Source organism: Pelodiscus sinensis, chromosome 27 (genome assembly GCF_049634645.1).
Source record: "Pelodiscus sinensis isolate JC-2024 chromosome 27, ASM4963464v1, whole genome shotgun sequence".
Lineage (NCBI taxonomy): Eukaryota > Metazoa > Chordata > Testudines > Trionychidae > Pelodiscus > Pelodiscus sinensis.
Window position 1 is genome coordinate 3,260,609 of NC_134737.1, and position 19,678 is coordinate 3,280,286.

At 48.4% G+C, this 19,678-nt stretch overlaps 1 protein-coding gene across 3 annotated transcripts; it reads left to right on the forward strand.

Annotated features, from left to right (window-relative positions):
* The first annotated feature begins 569 nt into the window (after positions 1–569).
* Positions 570–19,013, forward strand: IRF6 (interferon regulatory factor 6). 3 transcript variants are annotated; one of them, XM_075910049.1, is made up of 9 exons: positions 570–642; positions 4,177–4,227; positions 5,934–6,110; positions 7,860–8,064; positions 9,853–9,975; positions 16,025–16,171; positions 16,420–16,812; positions 17,523–17,641; positions 18,385–19,013. In XM_075910049.1, the coding sequence occupies exons 3-9, from the start codon at positions 5,937–5,939 to the stop codon at positions 18,604–18,606; spliced, it is 1,383 nt and encodes a 460-aa protein (XP_075766164.1). In that variant the 5' UTR covers positions 570–642; positions 4,177–4,227; positions 5,934–5,936; the 3' UTR covers positions 18,607–19,013. The 3 variants fall into 3 exon arrangements, with proteins under 3 accessions (XP_075766164.1, XP_075766162.1, XP_025038231.2); XM_075910047.1 differs by lacking the exons at positions 570–642; positions 4,177–4,227 and adding an exon at positions 4,919–5,799; XM_025182446.2 differs by lacking the exons at positions 570–642; positions 4,177–4,227 and adding an exon at positions 4,919–5,740.
* The last annotated feature ends 665 nt before the right edge of the window (positions 19,014–19,678 follow it).

The following is a 19,678-nucleotide window of genomic DNA, read 5'->3' on the forward strand; positions in this document are numbered from 1 at the left end:
ACCTGCACCCCCAGCTTCCTGTGGAACTGGTACCCAGTGGGGCAAGGTTACAACAGCGGAGCCACTGAATGTCCCCCACTGCTCAGTAGCGGCCCCAGGAATTGAAATTGGGGGGGGGGGGGTGTTAGAATGTACAAGGGGGTGCCAGGGCTGATGAGGGGTGAGAGGGTAAGGGTGTAGGTGGGCTGTATGGCACTAAAGTTCACAGAACTGGGGGGGAGGTCTTGGGGAAATTCAGGGGGGTATACACCCCCATGGGGGGTGTAGGGAAAATCCTGCCACTGCTCCTTCCATTTCCCACTGCCCCCTACACCCTCTCCCGACCCATCACCCCAACATCCCCCACCCCCAAATCTCTCCACTGCCCCCGACACCCCAGATCCCTCCACTGCCCTCCCCCCCGACACCTCCAGACTCATTATTCCCCAACTCCCCCACTGCCCCCCCATCCGCGCACGGACCCCCCCCCCGCCCCCCGCGCTCACTGCTCCCCATCCCGGAGCGCGGCCGGCCCCTCCCCAGCGGCGGGGGCGGGGCGGGCGCTGCGGCTGCGCCGGGCGCACCTGGCCAGGTGAGGTAAGCGGCGAAGGGCGGGGCCGCGGCCGAGCCAGGAGCTGGGGCAGCGCCGGGGCCGGCTGCGCGGTGAGTGAGCGAGAGCCCCCCCCCTTCTACTCCCTTGCTCTGCCCCCAGCCCCCCCCACACTTCAACCCCCCGGTGCCTTAGCCTGCCCCCGCCCCCTCTTGAAACCCTCCCGTGCCTACGGCTGCCCCTGCCCGCTCCCAGCCTTCACCCCCCTTAGCCTGCTTCTGCCTGCCCTCCCACTTCAACCCCCGCCCCAGTGCTCCAGCCTGCCCCCCATGCTGCCTTATTGCTCCTCCCCTGCCACCCCTGCCCTGGTCCCCTTCCCCACCCAGTGGCCTCCCCCCACAGCCCCTTCTTCTCAGGCTCTTTCCCTTCCCACTCTGCTGCTGTGTCCCCCCCCCCCAGCCTGTCCCTTCCCACGTCTCAGTCCCATACCCTAACCCCGCCCCCGTGTTTCTTCCCAGCCTTCATCCTCCAGCCTGTCCCTTCAACCCTCAGTCTACTGCCCTTTCCCACGCCACCCCCACCCTATGGCCTACACCTACCACCATCTGCCCTGGGAGATGACCCAGGCTAAGCCTTGTCCAGACTGGGAAAAGAAAGAAGGTGTGTTTGTTTTTTTTCAACTGAGCTGGATTAACCCGGTTCAGACCCCCTGTGAGCAGGGGTGCAGACAGCTTGAACTTGTCTAGACTGATTCTTGCAGGCTGAACAATAGCCTTGGCAGTAGGGTTACCACCTGGCTGGTTCTGAACCATCCTGGCTGGGTTATTTTTATGGATTTGCCTGTTGCCAAAAAAAAATAACTCTGTCAGGTTTTTTTTACATGAGTCGAAAGATTTCCGTCATTACCATACACCTAGCTGTCTAATGTTAAAAGTTTGTGTCCTGCTAAAGATGCAGCAGTATTCTCACTTCCTTAGCTTAAATATGAAAATGATGTTGTCCATCTTATGTATATGTGATCTCTCTTGATTTTAGAAGTGGTTGTTGAAGGTTGCGGAGTTGCCTTGAGGTTAGGTTTGGGACTGCAGCAGTCTTGCCCTGTTGGAAAGAGTTCAGGTTTCTTTTTGTTTGGCTGGTTGGTTTTACTTGGCCGGTGCTGTTACACCAGAAGTTATAGCTAGGTTCTAACTCAGTTAACACAGGTAAAGGTACCCTGTACCTATGCTAGTGTTAAGTTGATCATTAAAAGCACAATTTTCCCTAGACTATAAAAAGCCTTAGGTCACTTACCCACTGTGTGTAGGAGACCCTTCTTGTCTTAGTCTATTCCAGAGATTCCCAACCTTTTCCAAAAAACAGGACTGGGTATCACTTTAAAGACTAACAAGATGGTTTAGTAGTCTTTAAAGTGCTACATAGTCCTGTTTTTTGTTTCAACTACACCAGAGTAACACAGCTACATTTCTATCAACCTTTTCCAGATGGGGACCCATTTTGACAGTTCAGGAAGACTTGGTGACAAAAGGCACTTCGAAAAGAGGGGGAGGAAAGGGGGCGGAGCCACCTGGGGAGACATGTGGCGATCCTTTTGAAATGTAATGGTGACCCATATTTGGGTCCCGACCCATAGGTTGGGAAACCCTGGTTTATTAGGTAGGCCATGGACAGCCTTGTGACTTCTCTGTATGGTGATTCAGTTTCCCCAAGTAGATAAGACTTTAGCCATGTGGGAATTCTCATAGGCAGCCCACCCCTAATCTAGTGTCTTGTTGCTGAAGACTGGCCCACATTTGGAAAATGATGTTCCATCAGTGTTTGGCCACTGGCATTTTAAGCACTGTTCTCCTGACCATATGTATCTGTTTGGTGTTTATAAAACTAGTGGCAGCCAGTAGCTTGTCTGCTCTAGGCGTCACAATTTGGCTAGCGGTAATGGAGCTGTAACAGTGTTAGCAATGGTAGGAATCGGCTGCAAAATTTCCCAGTGTAGATAAGATCTGAGTGATGATGGTGAATCAGTGGCTCAGAGGACAGCACTTCAGTGATGTAGCTTACTGTGCTTTGCTGTCCCTTGCGGGGAAGTTTATTCCTCTAATATACTTGGAAAATCTGGGAGGAAGACCATGAGACCCTGGAGTAGGAATGACTGTTCCCAGTTAATCCAGTTTCCTTTGAGTGATTTGCTGTGTAATTGTGGCCTCTCTTAGCGTAGGCAATGAAAAGGGAGTCAGTTTCACTTCTGTTTAAAGGTAGTTCAGATCAGCTCGGTATTTGCAACCCAAACATTGCACCAGGGGAATATGGTGCGAACTGAGGACAACATCAATAGCCTGTCCAGAAAGCCATCTTGGTACATTGGGGTCAGGGTAGCCAACTCTCCAGGACTGTCCTCGAGTTCCCTGGAATTAAAGATTAATCTTTAATTGAAGAGCATGTCTTGATGTAACCTCTAGCAATACATCCAAACAAAATTGGAAAGCCTAGGATGGCAGCTTTTTCTACCCTTTACAGTAAGATGGTCCTAGCTACATCGCTCAGGAGTGGGAAAACTTAAGTATGGTGTTATAAATCTTAAAATGATCTGTCCTTGTAATGATGCTAGGGCTACATATTCACTGCAGAGTTAACTTGAGTTATCTACACCTGAGCCTAACTCACCTGAGAGCATAACAATTGAGCCACATGGAGTGGTTGGAATATTTTGTGGAGTTGTGCTAACTCAGGCCAAATCTCCACTTGCCGTGCTGGAGATGATTCTTGTCACATTTGATTCAGTGGGTCTAGTAAAGACCCAATAAATCAAATGCTGAGCATGCCTTCATCCTTGCCAATACTCAAAGTCATGAGGAGTAAGGGAAGCCAACAAGAGCATTTGCTCTAGTCAGCCTACCGCTGTGAAGATGGCGCCAAGCTTGGTTTAAGGTATGTCGGTTTAAGGATTTGCGTACCTTAAGCCAAGCTTCCGAGTTGCTATACCTTCTAATGGGCTAATTCTAACTCAAGTTGCAGTACCACGCTACCACAGGTGAGTTAAGGGGTGTTTTGTGTGTGGATGGGAGTAGATCTAGGAGTGAACATATGTGTAATGTTACTTTTTTTTTTTTTTTTGGAAAATTCACTAGATTGCATTTTGTCTTTTTCACCAACATAATCTCTTTGTTTTAATAGTGTGCGGTAAACTAGGATGTGAATCTACAACACGAACCTGCTTGTAGTGCACTTAGGTCCCATGTGGTCACTGTTACAATGCAGTGAAAGTCTTGGAAGTGTGCCACATGATATGTTAGTGTGAAGCAATCTGGTGTGCTGTAGGGTGACGACATGGCTGGCTGCACGCTAACTTGACAAGCCCTTAGTCTGAAATAGACGGAATGTGGTGACCTTATAGTTTGATACGTTTTCTGAAGAAAGCTGAGGGTATGTTTTCCAGAGCAATAAAGGAACAGAAAGGAGCTTTTTTTGGTGGATAGCTGAGTTCCCGTTGATATTATTTTATGCTGCGTGGGTGTTATTTTATTAACAATGGTGTATCTAAAGTCTCAAACAAGCATCTTTAATCTATTTTTTTCATCTAAATTACATAGCAATTTGCAACAGGATTGGAGTATTTTCACTACTTAATAAAACAAACTCTGTTCTGGTTACAGATTAACTTTCTTTGATCACTTGTATCACGTGCCTTGGAATTGGACTTGCAGGTATTTCTACAATACATTGATATATTTAGTCATATGGTAGTTTCTTTAGAGCCATTTGCCTTGTGCTGAAATCATATTTTGTAACTTTTATATTAATAATCATCAGTAGATTGTGAGAGAATCATATATCTTACAACTTCTCTTGATTAGGAGAAATATATTTCTGTTGTAAGATCTAACATCTAACACTTAAGTCCTTTTGGATCAAGGTTTTATATGTTAAAAATCAGGCCAGATAAAAAGATATAAGGAAAAGCTTTGAACTACACAAAGATGCAAATGATAAACATGTACAAGTAATTTGAGCCTGAAACTGAATATGCAATACAACTGTTTTCTGAAGAATGCTCTCTGTATTCTAAATGTCTTAAGTTTTTTTATAGAATGTAAATCTTGATTATATGTACTTTTCATGTGATGTGTGTTAACTGTTTTTCTCCTTGTCTGGTTATTTACTTTAATTTTGAGCTGTTAGTAGTGTAGTAATACAGGTTAGGTGGTTTTTACTTTTTGTTTCACATCTGGTTTTCATACACTGGTAAAGTACTGCGATGTTGTGTTGCAAACAGAGTAGATGAGTATTTAAATTTCAACACACTTTTAAAAAAGAAGGTATATTTGTTAACAAGTTTAATAATTTTTTCATCACAAAACCTAAAGATTGGAATAGTGTTCCTTGAATTGCAAAGGTTTATTCTTGTTTAATTTCCTTAGAAAGCTCTTGTATAACCAAACTACAAATGTACTGGTTAGTTTATAGTTTGGCATATTGAATGAGGTATATAAATGTCTTTCACAAATACCTGAAAGATTTGAACTGCAAATGACTGTATTTGTTATCCTCCACTCTAAAACTGACCCATTTAAAACACTATTTTACAATTGTTGAATCCTTTTTGGTGGGGGAGAGGGTAGGAGGAGAGAAGAGGAAGAAAAAGAATATTGTGGGATAATCTGATTGCGTAGTTCAATTAGCTGAAGTATTTGAAGAGTTTTTTAAACTCTCTAATATCTCTTCTTTCACTGTTTGTTTTTGCCCTTATCTCTTGCATAAGAAGCTTTGTAGCATCAAAAACAGCCTTCTGATTGGGGTTTATCCTTCGCTTTGTTCAATTATTAACACAAATCACACACCAATTTCTAGTGTAGAACACTTTGGCTTTTATAATGATTTATCCCAAGCTGTTTGAAAAAATTAAGGTCTATTTTAGTCACAGATTAGTAACTTTTTTAGTATAATATACTCTGAGTAAACCTAATAGCTATCACATATTTAAGACATGCTTTCAAATAAATATAGAAGAGACACAACTAATTAAGCCATCCCATGTGGATTCCTGATTTAGTTTCTGTGGCTCAGTTTAAAAAAACTGTGCTAACTTTTTTTAGTGAGTAAGTAGGGAGTGGGAGGGGCAAAAGTGGTAGTTGCTCTGAGGCCCAGAGATTCAGAGAAGTCTGGAGCTCCCCAGCCCTTAGCTGCTGGAGCATTGCCTTTGCATGACCCTGAAAGCTGGTGAGTGGGCGCTGCAGTCTGGGTGGCTCTCAAGGCTGACTGCCCTCAACTGTCTAAGGGTGCGGAATGTCCTCCTCCCCCCGCACACACACATTTGTCCTGGGGCCCGTGGTGTCTACTGGCCCTGCTGTGAATAAGAGACTCAGCTAATTCTTGGTTGCTTTCCTACTGTTTGGTTTTTGTTTTTCTATAGATAATGGCCTTACATCCCCGCAGAGTTCGTTTGAAACCCTGGTTAGTAGCCCAGGTAGATAGTGGTATGTATCCTGGCCTCGTATGGCTTAATCGAGAAGCAAAGCGATTTCAGATCCCCTGGAAGCATGCAACTCGACACAGTCCTCAGCATGAAGAGGAGAACACCATCTTTAAGGTAGGGGGGAGGGAGGGATGTTCCACTGCTTGTCCAGCTATTTCTAAGCAATTTGAATCGTGTTTGCTTGTTTGTTTGCACAAACTGTTTAAAAACAAATCCTTTCTGATGCTTTACTCTCTTACTGTCTAGCTTTGATAAATCAGGCCAGAAACTTGCTACGAAATACACAAGCTTTGGTGCTTAACTTCCTAAACAAAGTGAACACACCTTTTGGTTAGCTATGATTCTGTGAATTCCATCACATGAACAACAGCTCGAGGCTGGAAACAATGTTGAGAGTTGTTTGGAATGATTATTGAGCAGTGATTCTAATAATGATTTGTAGTCATGTTCTGCCATGTAAGGGTATGTCTAAACTACATTGCTTTTTCAAAAAAACTTCACCTACATCCACACTGCAATCGTATTCTTTTGAAATGAAATCGTAAAAACACAGGGTTTTTTTCAACATTGGGAAACCTCAAATTATGAGGAATAATGCCTTTTTCAAAAGAGCTCTTTCAAAAAACAGCACGTGGACGCAGAACAGGGACATTTTTCGAAAGAAGAGGCAATAGAAAAACGCACAGGTGCCCTGGTGGCCATTCTGTGAATAGCAATCAGGGCTTCCTTTCAAGAGAGTGTCCAGTCTGCATGGATGCTCTCTTTCGAAAAAGCAAACTGCTTTTTCGATTGGGTTTTGAGCTTCTTTTGAATGAAGCTTTTTCGAAAGAAGCTTGCAGTCTAGACATACCCTAAGTGCACTCAATTCTTTTGACTCTAGAAGGCATGTTGCATGCACCTGACTGGGAATTTTGCTGTGAGAGAAACTTGTTAAAGGTGTCACTATATTCATTGGTCTTTTTCAAACAACCAGCCTAATTCCATTATTGTAGATGATTTCCTAGTTCCTGTTGATTTTTAATAGGCTTGTACCCTCTACTAACCACCTTGCCTGGGAAGTGGCTAGCTTGTTCTAAATATTTAATGGCACACTTCCATTTAGGTTAATGTTTCCTCTGTGCAGAATTTGATCTGAAATGGATTGCTACATAACTTGGAGTGAACACATTCAAGTGAACCTCTCTTGTCCCCCCATTGTGGTAACTTTATTCTCCCAAGGCAGTCTCATGTGGAATCACAGGACTAGCAGGATGTTACACTACACAGGCAGCATTTAGGGCTGTTTAAAAGAACTAGTATCTTGACTAGTGCTTTGCCCCCTCTTTGAACCAGCTTGTTCTTCCTTAACCAACTATGCCCCAATTTTCAAGAGTGATTAATGACTTTTGGGAATCCAACTTGAGAACAGTAAGCTGGGCGCATGTGCGGCCGCTCAGGAGCAACTCAAGTGCCACCTAGCTGATTAGCAGAGCACCCACAACTACGGTTTTTGTTTCTACGGGTGGTGCACATGCCTCAATGCACATACAATTATTCCACACATGGAAGGAAAAGATTAGTGAGAACATTGTCTGAGATTTTCAGAATGCACTCGTGCTCAGCGTTATGTAAATCAGACTTCCTTGAGGTGTCTCAAGTTGGACTCAAATCATTAGTCACTCATAAAAATCTGTGACTTGTGTTTTGGGGGAAAGATGATAACCAGGGGAATAAAGGCACTTCAGTTGCTAATGGCTTTAAGAAGTGTTGCAGCTTAGGTTTCTTGTAAAACAGTGTTTACAATGCATTTGCTTGGAAACCTGGCATGATTAAAAACTGGCATCACAACAGGACTCAGATGAACACTGTGTACTTTGCCCCCAGGCTTGGGCTGTGGAAACAGGGAAGTACCAGGAAGGAGTTGATGATCCAGACCCTGCAAAATGGAAAGCGCAGCTCCGATGCGCTCTGAACAAAAGCCGGGAGTTCAACCTGATGTATGATGGCACGAAAGAGGTGCCCATGAACCCCATTAAAATTTATGAAGTGTGTGATATCCCACCATCCCAAGGATCAATCATTAATCCAGGTGAGGAAAAGGGCAAGGGTGGTGCTGTTTACTACGCAGGCATCAGTCCAATATAAGTGTCTTGTTCCACTGATGTATTGACTCTTCATCTACTGCTGCAAACATTGCTGATGGGTGGAAGGTCCCTGATGACTCAGTAGATGAGCAGATTTAGACCCAAGTTCATCCCTGGCATTTGCTGAAATTAAAGAAATTCTCCTAGGGTGAGTTTAGCTCCTTACATAGGAATGGTCACATTGGATTAGACCACTGGTCTGTCCTGCCCAGGATACTGTCTTATGAAGTGACTGGATCCATGTACTCTAGAGTGAATAGACAGAAAGGGGGCAAAAATCCTCTGTTGTCCAGTCCCAGCTTCTGGCAGTCAGAGGTTTAGGAACACCCAGGTCATGTGGTGGAGTCTCTGATCACCTTGGCTAAGGACCATGAACTTATCTAACATAGTTTTGGCCTTCACAGTGTCCCCTGGCACCAAGTTCCACAGGCTGGCTGCATGTTGTGTGAAGAAATATTTCCTGATTATAGTGTTCAAACCTGCTGCTTATTCATTTCACTCAGGTGACCTGGTTCTTGTGTGATGTGTCAGGTGTAAATCCCACTTGCATATTCCCATTCTGCACACCATGCAGGCTTCTATAGACCTGTCGTAGCTCCCCTTCATCGTCTCTGTTCTAAGCTGAAAAGTTCCAATCCTTTTAATCTCCCCTGATAGGAAAGTTGTTCCAGGGCCCTACTTGTTTTTGTCGCCCTTCTCTGTACGTTTCCCAGTTCCACTATATCTTTATGGAGAGGGCCTGATCAGAGCTTTGTGCAGTACCTGTGCCTCATACTATCTTGCATGTTGCACAGTCCTTGGTTGTGCCTCTCAGCCTGCATCCTACCTCTTCAGCACACATGGGTTGATGCATACTATGCATCCAAATCATGTTTATCTCTTCTCAGGGTTGTACCCAGGTAAGGGGGTAGGGGAGAAGCAGGGGCGCACCCAATAACCGGAGTGAGAGTGGGGGAGGGCACAGAATTCCTCTGGCCACAGTGGCTGGGTGTGTGTGGGGTATCTGGGTGGGTGGGATGAGAAAGTGAACTCCTTTAGCCACTCGGGGTGTGTGTGTGTGGGTGTGTGTGTGTGAGAGAGAGTGAGAGAGAGACAGACAGACCTCCTGGGGCTGCTTGGAGAGGTGATGGGGGGTATGATAGAAAGTGCTCTTCCAAAAGGCTCAGTTTGTTTTATTCCCGCGCATGCCCCCGACATTTCTGATACTGGTAAAGCATGCAAGTTAACAACTGATGGTCCACAAAACTAGTTTGTAATCTGCAGTATTTACCAGTCAGTGCAGCACAGTGGAGGATTGTTCCAAGACTTCTCGGGCGGGGCGGGGTGGGTGTCAGAATGCTGTGAGCAGGACCCTTTTGACCAATGAAAAATGTCAGTTTGGAAAGAAGAGGGAAATGGGCCAGAGATGAAGAATTGGCAGCCATCGTCACTGTGTGTGTTGAGTTGTAACAACGTTCAAAGTAAAGGGGATAGAACTGAAGATAGAACATAAATTCACATTGGGCAAAACTCAACACATCCGTGGAGTCTGACCAGTAATGAATTTTGCCACCTATCTTGAAACTAAGCTTTGACTTAAGTTTGTAACAGAGATGGTTCTCTTGGTGCTTCAGCAAGCGCATCTGTTTGTCCCATGCTGCGGTGGAAGAGGGAACAGATGTTCTATGTCTTTTTCCCATAGTTAATGAAGTTGAGTATTGCTTGCTAACCCCATACTGTATGGTTGCATACAGGCTCCACTGGGTCTGCTCCATGGGATGAGAAAGATAATGACCTTGAGGAGGAGGAGGAAGAGGAACTCAACCCATCTCAACATGTCCCCATACAGGACACCTTTCCATTTCTTAATATTAATGGTTAGTGGAACAGGATACAATGTCTATCCACCTCTTGTAACTATTTGAACCATCTTCTCTCTCTCTCTCTCCCCCCCCCTTCTTTTTTCTCTATTTTTTCCTCCTCCCCTCTTTCCTTATTTATTTTTGGATCTGAACTTCTAATACTCCGGTCATCTGAAGAAGTGGGTTGTGCCCACGAATGCTCATGATACCATCGGCATGTTTTGTTACTCTTTAAGGTGCTGCTAGACTATGCATTGTTTTTTAAGTTTTAAGTGCTTATACAGTGCTATCTGCCTGAAGTTTACCATCTCAGAGCTGTTTGAATCCACATGCTTTGTGATTGCTCAGCCCAGCTCTCAGTGCATAGGCAGCATGCAACTGCTGCTCTAATTGGCACTTTTTGGCAGTCTCGGACCATGCGGTCTGACAGTGCCTGAAGTCATCAACTAGGAATTCAGCAGGCATTTGTGTCAGGTCCAGCGGAAGCATGCTGGTAAAGTCAGGGGAGAAGCGCAGTGTAAGGAAATTCATTGTGCATGTGCCACTAGTCCTGTGATTAGCGGCTGTAAGAACACACAGCTGCACCAGTTTTGCCTTACAGCAGCTTCTTCACTTAACAGACTATCGGGGAGCAAGGGGATGAGAGCAGATGTTCTTATTCATGCATCTGTCCCTCTGTAGTTATCATTATGATAAACTGACTACACATTCCATTAATTCTGTGCCACAGTTTGGTCTAGATGTTAATAAAAATGCAGTCATTACTGGACTAAATTGTTTTGAAACTATTTAGGATGTTAAGTTTCCAGATCCTTGGCATGTAAATATGTGAACAAAAATCTCATGAAAACAGCTAGCCTTTTTTACAGGCATTTTTCAGGAATATTATCTATCTAGAGCCGTGGTCACCAACAGGTCGATCGCGAGCTACTGGTCGATCTCGAGGCCTCGACCAGTAGCTCGCGAGGCATCCTGTCCGCCCCGCCCCCATTTCCCTCCCACCCCCCAGAAGCCCCACTACTTACCTCAATGCCAAGCACACGGGGACAAGCACACGTGGGGCTTCCCTGCGCGGGGGAGGGGGTTGGCTCCGGGGCAGGCACACGCGTGCGGGGCTTCCCTTCAGGAGAGGGGGGGGTCAGCCCCTGGGCAGGAAGCATGCGTGGGGCTTCCCTGCACGGGGGTAGGGAGGGTTGGCCCCGGGGCAGGTGCGCTGGTTTCCCGGGCGGGGGGGGGGGGAGAGAATGCTGGGAGGAGGGAGATGCAGGGGACTCTCTGCCTCCACTGGCACCCCACTCCCGAGTCACAGAATGCTGTCTCCACTCCCCTGGCCCCAGCCACAGAACTCGGTCCCCACTCCTGACCCCTCTCCCCGAACTCTGTCCCCACTGGCACTGTCTCCTGCTGCAGAACCCTGTCCCCACTGGCACTCTGTCCTCTGCCCTCCCAGCACCCTGCCCCCAGCCGCAGTACTCTGTCCCCACAAAATGTATAATTATAAATACTTCATTTTAGATTTAAATATCATGAATAAAAACCAGACCATTTATTTCATAACTATAAACATGTGATTTTAATTGTATGTATCGCATAATTTAAAAATAAACTGTTTATCAGAGTGTGTAAGTAAGGGCTGGGGATAGCAAGTGATGGACAGGAGGAGAATAGAGAGGGTGGGGCTTCGAGGAAGGGGCAGAGCTTCAGGGAAGGGGTGGGGCGGTAGATCTTTGCCTGTTCTGAGATTTAAAAAGTGATCTTGGGTGTAAAAAGGTTGGAGACCACTGATCTAGAGCATGGGTTCCTGTGACGTAGTGGGGGTACCTGGCTGGCTTCTATGCTGCTGGCTCTGGGGGAACCCCCACTGGCTGCCGTGGGTACCACGACCCAGCAAAACAGGATGAGTCACTATGCAAACCAGTGGCCAGACACCCCCCATGGAGAGGAACAAAGGAAGGTGAATGCTGCCTTGGCTTGGGGGCAGGGCTGGAAGTGAGTGGGTTGGTTGCTGGCTGTCGGAGGGCATGGAGGAGAGCCTAGGGGAAGGGGCTGGAGTTTAGGGGCCCAGTCTCCCCCATCTCAAGGGGGCCTGAGGCATCCTAGCCCAGTTCCTGTAACCAGATTACATCTGTGCTGCGCTGTGCTGGAGGAGCAATAAACCACCCTCAATTCCACTGGCTGGTGCAGTCTGTTTGTGCCATTTCGGGGTGCAGGAGGTGGGGAACCCCAACGCGCCGTCACACTGGTGTCAGAAGTGGGATGCACTGCACCCCGTGGATGGAGCTTCCAGCGGCAAGCGACAAGGCACAGTAGAAGCAAGAGCCCTGGAGCCAGGCGTGCTGGAGACAGAGCGAAGCGGTTCCTGGGAATCGTGGGGCGCTGCAGCACTAGACTGGTGAGTCTGCACCGAGGGGCCCAGCGGGCAGATGGCCTACGCCCAACTCTTGAAGGCAGAGCTGGTGGGGCTGTGCAGAGAGAGGGGCTTGCCTGTGCAGAAAGCAACCAAGGCCCAGCTGATTGCTCAGCTAGAAGAGAACGACCAGCCACAGGGCCAGGATCTTGTCCCCAGGGGAAGCAGCCAGACCCCCCCTGAGAGTGTGTCAGGCTCAGAGAGGGGGAGGAGCGCTGGAACCCACAGGAGAGATGAGACAGCTTCCCCCAGGAGGCCTGCAAGCTGCAGCCCATCTAGGGCAGGGGCCAGCCAAGCAGAGCTGCGGCGGCTGGAGATCCAGCTGCGGATCAAGGAATTGGAAGTAGAGGACCGAGAGAGGGACCGCCAGGACCGAGAAAGGGATCGCCAAGATCGAGAGAGGCAGCGGCAGCATGAGCTGGCCATGGCAGAGCGGAGAACCGGTGGGGCACCGGCTGCGCCAAGTGCGGATGGGCCCCAGGGTCCCAGGACTGCCAGATGCTTGGAGAGGCCCGTGGTGGCCCAATTGAAGGACATGGGTGACATAGACGGGTTCCTCAGTGCCTTTGAGAGGGCCTGTGGACTGCAACGGGTTCCCCCAGCTGACTGGCTGCAGGAGCTCATCCCCGCACTGAGCCAGGAGGCGGCCGGAGTGCTCAGTCAGCTGGAGGACCTACAGCCCGGGGATTACAACCGAGTCAAGGAGGCCCTGCTGCACAAGTTCGGGCTGACCCCCGAGATGTACAGGAAGAAGTTCCGGGGGGTACAGAAAGGGCCACGGGAGACCTATGTGGATCTGGTCTCCCGCCTGGCGCAATACTGCCGCAAGTGGGTGTCTGGAGTCGGAGCCCAGACCGCAGAGGAGCTGCTCAAGCTGGTCATGATGGAGCAGTTCTATGAAGCGTGCCCACCCAAACTGAGGCTGTGGCTCAAGGACCGGAGACCAGAGAACCCCCAGGAGGCCGGGAGACTGGCGGATGAGTTCACGGAGAGCCGGTCCGGGTGTGAACGGGAGTCCCGGAGAGAGAGGGAACCGCGCAGAGGCCGGATCTCGGCTGAGCGACGGAGGGAGTCAACTACGGGGCGAGACCAAGGAACAGGTCGTCTGCGCCCCAGAGAACCAGCCAGGGCATGGACAGAGACAGCCCAAAGCCTAACTTGCCATCGCTGTGGGCAAAAAGGCCACAAGAGGGCTCAGTGCACCAGGTCCCAGGACCGGGGACTTTCCAGGGTTAACTGGCTGGGGCGGGAGGAAGGGCAGGCTGCCCCAGAGGCAGGGGCTGGCAGGCAAACCTCAGCTCAGAGAGAGGGGAAGGACGCTCAGTGCACCTCCCCTGGGAGGTCTGATTCTCAGGAGGCGGATTTCTCCGTGTACCGGGTGGGGGCAGGACGGCCCCTGCGGAGCGAGTGCCTCATACCCCTGGAGGTGGATGGTAGGAAGGTGACGGGCTTCTGGGACACGGGGGCAGAGGTGACTCTGGCCCGATCCGACATAGTGGCCCCAGAGCGGATACTACCCCACGCGCAGCTGACCCTGAAGGGCATAGATGGGTCCCCGTTTAAGGTGCCTGTAGCCCGGGTGCATCTGAAATGGGGGGCGAAGGAAGGCCTCAAGGAAGTGGGGGTGCACCCGCACTTGCCCACCGAGGTGCTGATGGGGAATGACCTAGAGGAGTGGCCCCATGAATCCCAGCGGGCTCTAGTCACTACCTGGAGCCAGAGCCAGCGGGGGGCTGACAACGTGGGTCCAGGGAAGGACTCCTGGCAGCGTCCTCAGGGTCCCATCCCAGTGGACACGGGGTCCAGCCAGGCTGGGACTCCGGACCTAGACAAAGGTGGGGAACAGGTCCCGATCCCTGCCTCAGCAGCTGAATTCCAGGCTGAGGTGCAGGCAGACCCCTCCTTGCAGAGGCTGAGGGACCAGGCTGGCCTCCATGCAGCTCAGCCCCGGGGGAGAGGTGGCCAGGAGAGATTCCTGCAGGAGCGTGGGCTCCTGTTCCGTGAGTGGCTCCCCCCCAGGAAGGTGAGGGCATGGGGGGTCCAGCGGCAGCTGGTCGTCCCCCGAAAGTATCGCCTCAAGCTGCTGTATTTGGCCCACGATTCCCCCGTTGGGGGCCACCGGGGGATCCGGAGCACCCAGCTGAGGCTGCTCCAGCACTTCTATTGGCCGGGAATCTTTACAGCCGTGCAGCGGTACTGCCGGTCCTGTGACTCCTGCCAGAGGGGCGGGAAGGCCCAAGACAGGAGGAAAGCGGCTTGGGGGTCTCTACCCCAGATAGACCCTCTGGGCTTGCTGAGAGAGTTATGGGAGGGGAAGTCCTCCCTGGATGGAGCATCGGGGGTGGAAGCCGCCCTGGCTGTCCAGAGAAGGCTCACTGGGCTCATGGCCCCGGCCCGAGAGACCCTGGCCAGAGATCAAGGCCAGCGGAAGGGTGGGTGTGACCCCCGAGGACAGGCCTGCGCCAGTCGCCCTGGAGCGGGGCGGCGAGTGGACAGAGGGAAGCCAATTCATGTGGGGCCTCGCCACGGCCGGCCCGAGTCAAGGGGAGCACCCATGTCCCCGGGGCGGGTTCCCACGCAGAGGACCCGAACTTCCCCAGGTCACGAGCGGAGTGACCCTGCTCAGTTCGCTCTCGGAGGGGGGAGAACTGTGACGTAGTGGGGGTACCTGGCTGGCTTCTATGCTGCTGGCTCTGGGGGAACCCCCACTGGCTGCCGTGGGTACCACGACCCAGCAAAACAGGATGAGTCACTATGCAAACCAGTGGCCAGACACCCCCCATGGAGAGGAACAAAGGAAGGTGAATGCTGCCTTGGCTTGGGGGCAGGGCTGGAAGTGAGTGGGTTGGTTGCTGGCTGTCGGAGGGCATGGAGGAGAGCCTAGGGGAAGGGGCTGGAGTTTAGGGGCCCAGTCTCCCCCATCTCAAGGGGGCCTGAGGCATCCTAGCCCAGTTCCTGTAACCAGATTACATCTGTGCTGCGCTGTGCTGGAGGAGCAATAAACCACCCTCAATTCCACTGGCTGGTGCAGTCTGTTTGTGCCATTTCGGGGTGCAGGAGGTGGGGAACCCCAACGCGCCGTCACAGTTCCCAAACTAGGGGGTGTGAAGAAATTCCCGGAGGGGCACAAGACAGCCCAGTCCCCTCCCCCCATCAAGTTTTGCTGCCCTGGTCAGTTCTTTTTTGTTGTTTTTTTTTTTTTGTTTGCTCAGCAGGTTTTGCTGGTGTGTGTGTGTGTGTGTGTGTGTGTGTGTGTGTGTGTGTGTGTGTGTGTGTGTGTGTGTGTGTGTGTTGTTCAAAAATCAAAATGTTTGAGAACCACTGATCTAGAGCATCTAACAGGGATGCTTTATAATGGTCCTTGGTCCTACCGTGAGGGCTGGACTAGATGACCTCCAGTTCTAGTATTCTATAGTAATAGGGTCTTTCTGTTAACAGGGTACTACCATATTAGAACAAGCATTATTACAACACCTATAATATGTTGTATCTAATGAATTTATTAATGGAGTGAAATCTCTGCCTATGTGTATTAATGGACCAGGCATGTAAGTCAAATATTAAAAAAAAAAAAAAGTCGTGCTAGATTTTTGCAGGTGAATGCAAATTGTCACCGTTTTTAAATACACTTGTTTTCAACGTGATTCTTTTGTGTAGATTCCCCCATGGGGCCAGCCAGCGTGGGAAACTGCAGCCCTGAAGCAGTGTGGCCAAAGAATGAACCTCTAGACATGGAGATGCCTCCGTCTGCTCTGCAGCATGACTTCTTCAGCTCTCCTGAGCTTTGGATTAGCTCTCTTCCTAGTAAGTGTATCTGTGGACTTCTAGTGCATCTGCCCCCTTGGCTGAAACAGTCTCTATTACTGTACCATTACTGCATTTTGACGTCTTCCACTTCTGCACCTAGACAACTGTACATATTTAGAATATACCTTGTTAGCTCTAATGTAAATTGAAATGTTATCCTTGCCGTAATTTCTGTCCTGTCTTAGCTGGTGCATGCCAGAGTCTTTGCTGAATTGGAACAGTCATCCTAACTATTTATCTCTTAGTGACCGATCTAGAAATCAAGTTTGAGTACCGAGGAAAAGAGATTGGCCAGACGACGACCGTCAGCAACCCCCAGGGATGCAGACTCTTCTACGGAGAACTGGGCCCTATGCCAGACCAAGAGGAGCTGTTCGGACCTATTAGTTTGGAGCAAGTCAAGTTTCCCGGGACAGACCAAATCACCAACGAAAAGCAGAAGATCTTCACAAGTCGGCTACTAGATGTTATGGACAGGGGACTGATTCTGGAGGTCAGCGGCCATGCCATTTATGCCATTCGGCTCTGCCAGTGCAAGGTGTACTGGTCTGGGCCATGCGCCCCTTCCTCCATTGCACCAAACTTGATTGAGAGGCAAAAGAAAGTCAAACTCTTCTGCCTGGAAACGTTTCTAAGTGGTAAGTAACCTGAAATGCTTGGCAATAATCCTGAGTACTGGCCTTTCGGTCGACAGCCTTACTCCAGCTCAGGCTGGAAAATTCAGCCTGCAGGTCGATCTTCATAGCCTTAATCCTCATTTTGACGGCCTGAGTACATGCGAGTCCCCAGTCACTGGCCGCTGAAGTAAACAGGAGCCTTTCCACTGATTTGAATGGCCTTTGGATTAGGCTTAGGGTGAGGAGGAAAAAGGAAACAGGTATCATCTACTGCTAAACAAACTGTTTCATTCATCGAGCAGTATTGGCAGCCAGTGTAATTCCTGGAGAACCTTAGGGTTGGACATTAGGAAAAACTTCCTAATTGTCAGGTTGGTTAAACGCTGGAATAAGTTGCCTAGGGAGGTTGTGGAATCTCCATCTCTGGAGATATTTAAGTGCAGGTTAGATAGACATCTGTCAGGGATGGTCTAGATGATACTGCGTCCTGCCGTGAAGGCAGGGGACCGGACTTGATGACCTCTCGAGGTCCCTTCCAGTTCTACGATTCTATCCAGGAGAGCAAAAGAAGTTCTGAGCAGTGAGGGTGGAAGGGAAAACATTTCCCCTCTGCAATAGAAGTGGAGGTTCTGACCAGGATGTGTTGTAAGCACTTGTACTGAGATGGCAGGACGCTCTGACCACTGGCAACATAAAACCTTTGGATGTTATCCCACTCCTTCTTTCCTTAGAGCTGATTGCCCATCAGAAGGGACAGGTAGAAAAACAGCCACCTTATGAGATCTACTTCTGTTTTGGAGAAGAATGGCCTGATGGGAAACCTAGAGAGAGAAAGCTGATTGTGGTTCAGGTAAGGACGCTGTGACTTTTCAGAACAAACCCCTGCGAGAACAATAGGCTGAATCAAATACAGATTTCCTTAATAGATTTTTCTCCATATCCATGTGTGAGACTTCATGAGAGAAGAAACCAGAACTGCAAGTTGGAGGATTTGTTTGGCTTTTAAAGTAAAATGGAAACCACTTACAGGGACATGGGATGTTTCGGTGTAAACTGCAGGCCGGGTGACAGGGAAACTTCGGAAGAAGTGTGTCGTGCCCACAAAAGCTCATGATACCAGCTATGCATTTTGTTAGTCTTTAAGGTGCTGCAAGACTATTAGTTTAAGTTTTTCTATGGTAGGGGTGTTGGCATGTAACTGACTAATGGTGTAACCGATAAGCTGATGCTTATCAGTTAATGGTGATGGTTAAACTCAGCTGGCTTTTGGGAGGTGGCTTTTCTGCAGCAGGGCAGGGAAGCCACCTCCCCGGGAGCTGGGCCAGCAGGGCCTGGTGGCTCTATTCCTAGGGAGGCTTTGCTGCAGGCTCTGCAGTATAAAGCTTATTTTAAGCGTTATAGTGCAGAGAGTATTGCATGTAACCACTGAAAATTTCAACTGTTACACGGTTCCTTATTTAATCGACTTTTAACATCCCTATTCTATGGATAAAGAGTCTACTACTACTCAAGTGCCTTGGTAAACCTGAGTATTTTGGAGCCTTACTACGTCATCCTCGCTAGGCTAAAATAGCGGTGCTTTCTTTTCAACAGGTCATTCCAGTTGTCGCGCGGATGATTTATGAAATGTTTTCCGGGGACTTCACACGCTCCTTCGACAGCGGCAGCGTGCGGCTTCAGATCTCCACCCCCGACATTAAAGACAACATCGTCGCCCACCTGAAACAGCTGTACCGCCTCCTGCAGAATCACCAGGAGGGCTGGCCGGTGCATGCACCAGCTATGCATATTGCTCAGCCGCTCCCAGCACAATGATGTATTTTTGGTGTGTGACTTAACTCTGCTCCACTCTCTGGTTTCTTCTATGTACATAAGAAAGGATATTTTTGAATAGTGCCTTGCCATTTATAAATAAAACCTGTGTAAATCCTGTATACAGATGGTAAAACTCAACAGTTTATGAAATTCACTTTTTTTTGAGTCTAAAATGAAAGGCTTTGAAGCAGAACCTTTAGTTACTCTACACTTTTTATCGCCAGCTAGTTTGCTTAAGCAATCTAATATGTATAAAATTACAGTTTTGAACATCTTAAATATTTTTAAATAGCTAATGCATACAGTCTTGTGTATAAACTAGTCCATCAATGTAAAGAAGTGGTTTTAATGATCAACTATCAATATGCTTTTTATTCGCCATTAAAATTTCTTTGAGAAATAACAGGCCAAGATTTGAAATAGTAATTTTGAATTTTCTGTAGCAGAAATCTATTAGTTGGTGCTTCATATACTGTCATGTTTTATATTGATACCTAATAACTTCACTAGTAAGTGTGTATTGTTCAAGATTAAGGTTTTAACTTTACAGACTTTAGAACAAGGGACTGGACTTGTTGACACTTCAAGGTCCCTTTTTAGCCCTACATTTCTGATCCTGTAATTTCAGTTCAGAGAATGCTACCATGGAGGTCCTTATCTAGCTGCCAAAATGTAGCCTCCAGTGTCAAATGTTTCCCTATGTTATTGGTGTCTACATGTACCATGACCATCAACTTCTCAGCATTAAACATAATGTTTACATGAGTCCCTAACCTTTAGGCATGGCAGGTAATTATTATGTGGTTTTTCCAGTCGTCACAAACCCAGCTACCTATATTTTGGTACAAATGGCCTCGCATGTAAATAGGAGAAAAGAGACTAATAGGTGTAACTTAAATTTAGTTGCCTATTTTGTTTCCTGACTGCAGTTGTGCTGCTTTAAATATTCCTGAATCTCCCTTTCGTGAAGTATCTTTTAGGTAAGTGTTTTGCATGCTTGATCATTACATTATGCATCTGGTTTTCCAAGAGCACATGTCTTCACTTGCTGGAAGGTTGATGCTCTGGCAAT